Source organism: Sus scrofa, chromosome 9 (assembly GCF_000003025.6).
Source record: "Sus scrofa isolate TJ Tabasco breed Duroc chromosome 9, Sscrofa11.1, whole genome shotgun sequence".
Taxonomy (NCBI): Eukaryota; Metazoa; Chordata; class Mammalia; order Artiodactyla; family Suidae; genus Sus; species Sus scrofa.
Window position 1 is genome coordinate 2,717,929 of NC_010451.4, and position 10,839 is coordinate 2,728,767.

Below are 10,839 nucleotides of genomic sequence, written 5' to 3' on the forward strand. Positions count from 1 at the left end.
GAGTGGACAGCTCCATGCATTGCAGAGAAGAGAGAGGGTTTATAGAAGAAGTGTTTTCATTTTCTCTAGAGCCATTCCTTCGGGGGCTATTCCCTTTCCTGATTTTCATGTTCCCTTGTTTCATTTCATGAAGGCAGGAGGTCTCAGCCTCCCCCACATGAGTACCCACTCACCATATGCCTTTAGAGAAGCAATATGGGTGGGGAGGATTAGGGCTAGGGCCATTCTTCTCCACGGATTTCCAATTAGTAACCCACCGAACTTTAGATCCTAAAAAGGATCTGAAGTTTCTCTAGAATTTCTCCCCCCTTTTTTTAAGGACTCTGTTTCACCTCTTTGTCCACCTTTAATTCCAGAGACACAGTGTGTCTCCTGGGCCTTCACCCTTGCAAAACTTCTAGCCCCCAAGTCTTGATTTCATGGTTACCGAGCACAATTAAGAGCACACTCTGACTGACAACCTGAAGACAGGACTGTCGTTTCACACTGTTCCTGGCACACGGTGCACATCGCACAAATGTTCATTAGGTTACCGAATGCTCCCTGGAGTCCAGGGCTTGCGCGTGACACCTAGTGTCTGTGGAGGCCTTGGGCTCCATCATCTCATCTGCCACCATCACTCTGTATTCTTTCCTGTGCTTGTCCCTCTGCACTAAGAGCCCTCTCACCTCGTTTCCACTGACCAGTTGTGTCTGAGGCACATATTCCACCACAAGTAATAATTTACACCTGTTTTATGGACAGATAACCTGAGGAATAAGGACAATTTTCCAAAGTCAGATGTCTTTACAATGGCGAAAGCTCCATTAGGAACCATGTCTTCTGACTGCAGAACCAAAACCATCTCCCTTCACACTACTTATAAATTATCTTACTGCCATGAGTCTGGAATGACCCCTTTTGGATGAAATCTTTGCTAGGCTCCTAAAAGGACAGACTGAACTTCTTTGCAGAACAGATACTGACTCACAGACTTTGAAAAACTTATGGTCTCCAAAGGAGACAGTTTGGCGGGTGGGGGGATGCACTGGGGGTGTGGGATGGAAATCCTATAAAATTGGATTGTGAAGATCATTGTACAACTATAAATGTAATAAATTCATTGAGTGATTTAAAAAAAAAAGAAACCTTTTCTAGGTTCCTAGGTTAGTAAGTGTTTCTCTCTCAATGGAGATCCTAGAGCACTTTCTTCTCTGATAATTCACGCCACATTCTACCCTTATGATAACACATATTTTTAGTTTACTTATGACACTGTAGGTTCCCAGAGGAGAGAGACCAGGACCTACAAAGTTTTCTTTGAAAAATGTAAATGCAATTCCCTATACAGAGTAAGAGCTCGGTAAATGCAGAAAACACACTTCGTGTAGAGAATGAACAAAGGAACATCTCTGTTGCCTTATCAGCACACTTAGATTTCTCACACGGGTCTCTGCGCCTTTGGTATTGCTTAGCCTTGAATATAGGAATGAAAGGAAGCAGCCACACGATACCCACAGATACAGATAGACATGGCCCAGGTAAAAACAGGAAGTGATAGTGGATGGAGATACACCTTCTCTGTGTGGGTCCCCTGGACACAGCTTGGCTGTGCACAGTGTGTCCCAGAGCCAGGACAGATCAGGTATAAGTGAGCCTCCGGGGAAGATGACATGGGAAAAAGGTAGGTGACTGTTAAATATATTCTCCTGTCCTGGCTCCAGCCTTCTGGTCTCAACGTTGCAATACCTACCACGTAGTCAAAGCAGAGACCGTACGTGAGCCTCCAAGACCGATGCAAACGTCTGAAGGCGTTTCCATTACCAGGAAGGAACAAACGGGTCATGGTGAGCATCTGGAGCCACCAAGACAGACTAGTTGATTCTGGAAGGAAAATGAGCTTCTTTCAAGGGAAGTGGGAGAGACTTGGGGAAACGGCAGCAGGCTCCACTCCTGACCCGGAGAAAGGGTGTTGAAGGAAACGACCAGAAATGAAGATTCAGAGCACACTACATTTTACCCTAGTTTGGGGAAATGCGGGCAGGTGTGAGGTCTCTCAGTGTTGCAACAGGATCTGTGTGTCTTGTTAGTGTTTGCGTTGTTTTTGAGAACAAGCACAGGGACTGAAACCTGTTCTATGGCACAGTGGAAGGACTTCTGTCCTTGGATACTACAGAGCCTCAGGGCTCTTAGTTTTGAAAGCCAGGAAAACAGAAAAAGAGAATTTCTCTGCAACTCTTCATGTTTTCAAACAGATCCTATTGGGAGGCACATTTGTGGCAAAGAGAGCAGAGGAGAATATGAGGTAGTAAGAGAGAATTAAGAATATGAGGTAGTAAGAGAGAATTAATTACACCTCAGGGTGAGGTGTAACGCTGATCTTTTCAAAGATGCTATAGCCCTGTACTCAAGGAAATTTGAATTATTTATTCCACAGAACATAACAGGGAAGTGAGTAAAAGAGGGTGCCTGTGTTTACGAGTACGTGTGAGATTTCACTCGATGCGAGCACACAGAACGGAGTAAATACGTAAAATGCCGTCTGACATAATTTAATACCAGATAAGGCTGATAGCACATTACCACGTGCCAAGCCTTACGGTAACTGCTTCACATGCAACATCGCACTTGATTCTCACAGCTGAATCCAGTAAACTGGCATTACTACAGTATTTTTATTTTAGAGGAGATGGTATGAAAGCACAAACTTGATAAGCAATCTGTGCAGTACACCACAACTACCAGGCAATGAAACCGGGGCTGAAGTCTTGCTCTGACTGTAAAATCAATGTTCTTAGCCAGGGTGTAAAGCCGAGTGAGTGGGAGCGTGTGTGGCTGATGACGGAAACGTGCAAGGTTATGTCCTGAAGACTGGGAGCCCCTCCCTTGGTGCTGCTTCGTGTGGGGTCTACAACACATTCTCTGCTTCCCAAACAGATCCTTTTCTCCAGAAAAAGCACTGAAGAACCAGGCAAAGAACTCCTGGGTAGTAAATGACCCCAACGGTGAAGGAGGAGATGCAGGCTGAGGGTAAATGACCCCAACGGTGAAGGCTGAGGGTAAGGGCCAGTCTCTTCCCACCCAGCAAGCCCCACTGACTTCTGGGATGTGTGCTGCTGTGGAGAGGAGGCGATGGTGCCAATAACGTGTATTTCAGCACCCCAACTTCAGTCCCTTGTCAATAATGTGTGTCCCAGCACCCCAACCTTCGGTCCCTTGTCTATAACGTGTATTTCAGCACCCCAACGTCAGACCTTTGCCATGAGCCGTGGCTGGAAGATATCAAGTCCTATGGAAATAGTTCACTTATTTATATACCAAGTGAACAGCATGATGGACAAAAAATTGGGCAGAAACGTGACTAACAGTGTAAGGTCAGGACTGAATTCAGGGTTTGCAGATGACGGAGCTGTTTATGGACATACACTGTCATCTATGTGTTTTCAAGAGATGAATCTGTGGTAGCTTCTTTCTTTACTGCAGCTTAAAATAGCTGGACAGCTCACAAATAACTCTTCCTTGTAGTGTCACAAGACACATGCATCTATGTACTGCATTCATGAGCCTCACGACTCTCCTCCCACTGGGGGCCAGAACCTGAGTCGATGGCTAATACAGAGAGCCTGACATAGCAAGTGATAGGAGACCAAGGATCCTGTCCAGTTCCTCAAATCTGGTAGATACGTTTGTCATAAAATTACCCTGGGTGTGTGTAAGCCCAGGCTGTGCCAAGCCTGAAAGGTGAATCCTGAGACCAGAGGCCCTGAGACCACATCCTCTACCCTTACCTATTTCTCGTGGATCCCAAGGCTCCAGGGATTCATGAATTCACTTGTCAATCCATATTTAGTTACTATCATCTGTTTACATGGCACTGTCCTAGGTATTGGGATCAAAACTGTAAAGGACGGAGTCTGGAGTTTTGGAAAGTTGCAACACAGTGCAAGGAAACCTCAAGCTGTGAGGGTTTTGTGCACAGGGAACAGATGTTGTAGAGGCACTTGACCTAGAATGGTGAGGTGGCCCTTAAGGGGAATCTTGGATCAGCAGATAAAGACTGGGGCATGGACGTCATAGGAAGAGAGAAGAGGGGATGCTGAGTGTGAGGGTGGTTGCGTGAGTTGAGGGAGTAAAGCAACTGAGACTGCCTCAAACATGCACGTCTGTGACGGGAAATTATAGGCAACAGACAAATCGGTGGGAGGCAAATTATGAAGATGTTTCTTTCTGTAATAACAAAAACCTTTCCATTTTATCGAAAAGCAATTGGAGAGTCACTAAGGAACCATCCAAGAGTTACTGTCTGTTAATTTCCACAGACTCTACTCTGAGGGAACTGTGCTGGATCCAAGCACTACAGCCAACAGATCACCCCACCCCACTACTAAACGGGAACCTTTTTCTGACAGCATGTTATTCTACACGTTTCCTTTCAGGCAGGAAAAAAATCTTTGTGCCCTGAATTCCTAATCAAACAGAGACCTTTGACCAAGAAGGAAGAGTTCATCAGCCCATGTTCACAGACAAAGGTACTGCAGATCACACAGCTAGAGATGTGCAAATATCTTATCAGGTGAGGGGGAGAACTACAGACAGGAGAGCATTTTGATTCTAGCAGATCTTCATTAAAAAAACACCCCCATGTTTTATGGAAAGGCGTGCATCACATTGGAAGATTACTCCGCACTCACAGAAGACGTTTTATGAGTCTCATTCTCAGGGCAGCCTGACCCACTGACTCATTTTGGTCCCCTACCTGATGCTCAGCCGCCGTCATCGCTGGCGACACTGTCTCAGAAGACGTCCTGCCTCTCAGGGCTCGCGGTCATGCCGGAGAGAAACACCACTCTGGTCAGCGAGTTCATCCTGGTGGGCTTCCCCACGGCCCCGTGGCTGCAGGTCCTGCTCTTCTTCCTCTTCCTGGTGGTCTACCTGCTGGTGGTGGTAGAGAACCTTGTCATCATGCTCACCGTCTGGGTCACTGGCTCCCTGCACAAGCCCATGTACTACTTCCTGAGCAGCCTGTCCTTCCTGGAGGTCTGGTATGTCTCCGTCACTGTCCCCAAGATGCTGGAGGGATTCCTCCTGCAGAGACGGCACATCTCCTTCACAGGCTGCATGGCCCAGCTCTACTTCTTCATCTCGCTGGCCTGCACGGAGTGTGTGCTTCTGGCAGCCATGGCCTACGACCGCTACGTGGCCATCTGCCACCCTCTCAGATACCCGGTCATCATGACCACAGGTTACTGTGCGCGGCTGGTGGCCTTCTCCTACGGGACTGGGTTCATGGTCTCTGTTATCAAGGTCTATTTCATTTCACTTGTCTCCTTCTGTGGCTCCAATGTCATGAACCACTTTTTCTGTGACATCTCACCCATCCTCAAGCTGGCCTGCAAAGACATGTCCACGGCTGAGCGGGTGGACTTCGCCCTGGCCATCGTCATCCTTGTCTTCCCGCTCACCACCACCAGCCTCTCCTACGGCTACATTGTCTCCACCATTCTGCGCATCCCCTCCACCCAGGGCAGGAAGAAGGCCTTCTCCACCTGCGCGTCCCACCTCACCGTCGTCGTGATTTATTACACGGCCATGATCTTCATGTACGTTCGGCCCAGAGCCATTGCTTCGTTTAACTCCAACAAACTAATCTCGGCTGTGTATGCAGTCCTCACGCCCATGCTAAACCCATTCATCTACTGCCTGAGGAACCAGGAAGTCAAGAACGCCATCAAAAGGACCATGGGGGGCGGCCAGTGCCCCCTGCTCAGCTGAGCCCTGCTGCCCGGAGGAGGCGATGGTGTTCCAGCAAGATGTCATTCCCACGACACGTATCGCATTTGTGCATATTTGCCTACTCTATAGACGTAGATCCTCAAGGTAATCATAGGATCCGAAGAGAAAAAAATTTAAAAATTGAAATAGTACACATTATGTATTGCTTTAATCTTGAAATATATTTAATATGCCCTGTACATGATATAATAAATTACTTGGAATGAGAGAATAACAGTAAATGTTAACATATAAAACAATGTTTTTAACCCTTACACATAATAAATTATTTTATTCTCATAACACCTCTATGGGCTACTTATGATTAGTTCCTTGAATTTCAATTTTGGAAAACTGAAGCACACACGGAGAGACTTGCATATGTTACCCAAGATTGCATAGTTATCCCAGGGAGTCTAGCTTTATAGTGCACCGCATGAGACTATATCTGAGAGCCTGTGATAGCAGCTCTAAGGGGGACTTTTGTTAGCACCCACTGATGTCTGGCAGGCACAAGAAATTCAGTAGCTAGGCTACCTGGACATGTGATGGTAAGTGGTGCAGCTGAAGCAGTGAGGGTGATGACAGTGCTGTTTGGCATCGCCAGCGGGTTAGTGACGAGGACTACCCCTGACGTGAATAACAATGATGTGGGCATTTCCCAGTTCTATCCCCATTATCCTTCTTCTAGACAAAGGATCGGTGAGAGGGGTGGGACGTTATAAGGTGGGATCCACTGTTTCATGAGAAATGAAAAAGATCAGGAGTTCCCGTCGTGGCACAGTGGTTAACGAATCCGACTAGGAACCACGAGGTTGCGGGTTCGGTCCCTGCCCTTGCTCAGTGGGTTAAGGATCTGGCGTTGCCGTGAGCTGTGGTGTAGGTTGCAGACGCGGCTCGGATCCCGCGTTGCTGTGGCTCTGGCTTAGGCCGGTGGCTACAGCTCCGATTCAACCCCTAGCCTGGGAACCTCTATATGCCACGGGAGCGGCCCAAGAAATAGCAACAACAACAACAACAACAACAACAACAAAAGACAAAAAAAAAAAAAAAAGAAATGAAAAAGATCAGCCTTACTACAACTTTTGCAGTTGATATGTGTCTCTTGAGACACTCCCTTTTGGGATTTTGGATTCTCATGGCCTTTCATGTTAAAAGCAAACTAATAGAATATCATTACATCAGCATATGTCTGTGTTGACTATGCCAACATAACAGGCATTTTACATAAAAATTAGGTGAAAAACAAAACCAAAATTTTCTAAGACAAATTCAAGTGTTAAATATCATAAGGGGAGACTCTCCTAGATAAGAAAATATAGAGTATTGAGAAGAATTTTACAAAATTGATTAAAATGAGACTAAAATGTGAAAGAGATAACCAGAAAGAGTCTCCTTGACTCCACATTTTATCCACTTGGTCTAAAATTGGTCACCTGAGTTTTGTTTTGTTTTGTGGCCATGCCTGCAGCATGTGGAAGTTCCTAGGTCAGGGATTGAACCCATATGACAGCCAGGACCCAGGCCGATGCAGTAACAAAACCAGACCCTTAATTCACTGTGCCACAAGGGAACTCCTGGTCTCCTAATTTTGACCTAACCTTCCTCAACATATTATTCAACATTCCTGGCCTTACCTTTCTTAACTATTACTTTTATAATGTTCTTTAAGAATTCTCAACTTGAATTAAACAGGACCTACTTATTCTATTTATTATTATTTTATAATCATTCTAGCATTCATGATTTCAATAACTCTGATTTCTTCCCCACCTACACCGACTCAGTCTTAATTTTTTACTGATGTCCAATATGAAACATCCATTCTGATATTACTCCCCACAATATACTCAATAATTACAATATATACTAACTCTTGTCTTAACTTCATCCATTTGTTCACTCATTCAGTATTTCTTGTGCCCTTATTTCTTGCAAAGCCCTGTGAGAGCCTGTACTGGTCAACAACAAAAAAACAGACAGATTCTTCTTTCAAATATCTGGCACGAGTAGGGAGGACGAAGGCACAATTACCATCAGTGCTAATAAATGCGATGATGTGAGTACAGGCTACCGTGGAAGCAAAGGACAGGGAGACCTGGGATGATCAGAGACAATGTTCCAGCAGAAGCAGGACTTAGGGAGTTCCCTTGTGGCTCAGTGGGTTAAAGGTCTGGTGCTGTAGCAGCTTAGTTCACTGTCGTGGCTCAGGTTTGATCCCTAGCTTGGAATTTCCACTTGCCGCGGGTGGCCAAAAATAAAAATACAAAAGAAGCAGCATTTAGGCTAACACTTGAAGGAATCAGAAGAAAATGGTGGACAGCAGTAAAGATTGTGGGTTGCAAAGATGGAAGAGGTTCGTACACCTAAAAGCCTGGACGATGATTCACACAAAGTGACATAATGAAGACAGGGCCATGTGAGGCAGTAGGTTCACGTTCACCAGCCCAATCTGACCAATTTGTGAATTTCCTCTCGCTACATAAGTCTGTAGATACCTAATAGGTTCTGCAGAGGCATTTTCAGGTCCTATAAGCACTAGATCTTCAGTTTGTTGCACTTCTACCAGGTGAGTGTCAGCCACTGACAGAGAGAAGCAGGAACAAGGGGAGCTGACTTAATATCCAGCCTCAACTGTACACCTGCTCCTTCTGAATGATGGATGGCGGTTTGTGTCTGCCTCTCGTCGACTGTGGGTCCCTCCAGCACAGAAACTAACTTTATTCACCTTGGATGCACACTGTCAGCTCCAGTCCTTGACATGGTCGACACTTGTGCTCATTGCTCTCTACGTCCCACCACCCCAGGTTTGTTAGTTTACTGCGCAGACCTGCGCCTTCACTCTTCCCCTTTTTGGGTGCTTTTCTTCTCTTATCAGAGTGAATCAGACTGTAAGATCTGTGGCATTTTCCCTTTTGCTTCCTTTTCACTGACTCAGGCTTACTACCTGCCAATAAAACACATAATGAGGCTTTTCGAACAACCTCCGTGGCCACTGGATACGTGGGAAAATACTGGGAAAGCAGATGATCTTGTGAGGCAAACATTTACCTTAAGATTCTGGTGTTACCAGTCCTTGGCTTTGTGGTTTTCAGAGGTTATCAGAACTTCGGTGTCTCTGAGCTTCGGTTTTCTCATTTGTGAAATATGGATGATAGTATCCACCTTTAAAGTTGGTGTGCAGATTAAATGGGAATGAATATATGTGAAGATATCTGGTTATCATTTGATACACAGTCTTCTAAATTATCCAACAAAATACAAGGTACATGATTGCTCATATATCTTTAAAGCTCAGCTGGAGTTCCAAGCCTTTTATGTCACTTGTCCTGTTTCTTCCAACGTCCAGCTTGTGCTGATCTGTCCCCACATCTATCAGGAAGAAATGGTCTCGAGCTGTGCATAACTTCTGCTCAAGGTGATGACATCTCGGTTATAACACCCTTAAGAATCTGCCTTATACTGATAATGATTCAAATACACATACTATTTATCCTATTAGATTGTAAGTTATGACTAATGGTTATTAAACATTATTATTATGTGTTCAACAATCAGTAGATATTTGAGGAATAAATCCTCATCTGAATGTAGGTCCTACTCTCCATGGATAGCCACAGGGGCCATACCTTGCAAATTTTCAAACGTAGTTTCAATTTTCAAACATTCTGTTCACTCCGACTCCTCTAATGTTTAGACTGAAGCAAATACCATGGGTTAGTTCTTCGCATCCATTTCAATACTTTCTAACATGCTAAGGCTGGAAAACTTAAAATTACGGTCCTCAGGTTTTCATTCATATTTAGGTTCCTCTGTGATGCACTTACATCATTTTGACTCACCCATAAATCACATGCAGAAGAAGGCAGAGTGTGCAACATTCATTTAGCTGGTGTGCATTATGGCCAGAGTTCTGGAGCCAACAGATTCTGTTTCATCAGTCCCGGAGAGAAAGCAGCAGGAATGGCAACAACTTTCTCTACTGTGGTTGAGAGAAAGGCATTCTGGAGGCCGAAAGTTGTTCCTGGGGTTCAGCCTAAGCACCCTTACTCCAGTCCTGTCAACGACTTTATAAGAACCAAATTCTCTTTCTGCTAAGAAACTAGCTAAGGTGAATTCTCTTACCTGTAGCACAGCACTGACTGATAACTGATACAATCATCCGGGGAAAATTTTTATTTAATATGAACCTTGATTTTCTTGTTTGGAAACTGGGAATATTAATCATGTTTTATAGCATTGTTAGAAGCATAACATGAGATAACATATATGTGAAGTCTTTAAACACAGCAAGGCATATAACTTATTAATGCTACGTTTCCTGCAGAGTTGCTCTTGCTCTTCTGTTTTCACAGATATCTTTACAACCCCACCAATGGCAGCCCTTGCATTTTTTAAATAGGGGTGACTTTTAGTCATTTAATTGACTAGGGTGGTTGAGGTTAAAAGAATTAAGTTTAGAATAATTCAAAGGTTTCTGGCTTGAGAAATTAAATGGATAATGTTACTAATCCCTAAAGTATCTGGAATTATCCTAGAATTGGAGTGTTTCAGCTATTGACAAAAATTAACCAAGTAAGTAAATCTTACGAACATTGGGACGCAGGACTCTTTCTAACCATACAAGTAAAAATATCAAGAAAACCTCTACATTAAGTGAAGGATGTGAATACAGCAACAAGTATTTTCCTATTGAATTTTATAATTACTTCAATTAATTTTATTTTTACTAAAGGGTATTATCGAATGAGCAAACTGATAACTCTTATGTGCTTTTATAAAAATAAATTCACCAAAAAAATTTTATCTTTGTTCTTGCTCATGAATTTTAGTTCAGAAAATACATCCACATGAATGCTTTAAAGATGTCACCAAAATGCTACCTATCAATATACTTATGTTTGTTAATCTTATCTCTACTAGAGAAGTATTTAACAGGGGATTAAATAACTCTCCAAATATTGGACAATAACCCTCACCAGCTACCACCACACTTGCTGTTTTCAAAGAGAGGGTATGCTGCAGGCAAAGACACATTGTCACACGTTAGGTCTGTGTCCTCAGTCTCCTAGCAGGTGGTCAGATCTG

The 10,839-nt window shown here is 44.0% G+C and overlaps 1 protein-coding gene across 1 annotated transcript; it reads left to right on the forward strand.

Moving 5' to 3' along the window:
- Positions 1,009–6,564, forward strand: LOC100511211 (olfactory receptor 6-like). Its single transcript, XM_021062318.1, has one exon. The coding sequence runs from the start codon at positions 4,807–4,809 to the stop codon at positions 5,749–5,751; it is 945 nt and encodes a 314-aa protein (XP_020917977.1). The 5' UTR covers positions 1,009–4,806; the 3' UTR covers positions 5,752–6,564.

Excerpts from the sequence above, each read along its gene's own strand:
- LOC100511211 (XM_021062318.1), top strand. The coding sequence starts at position 4,807 with ATGCCGGAGAGAAACACCACTCTGGTCAGCGAGTTCATCCTGGTGGGC.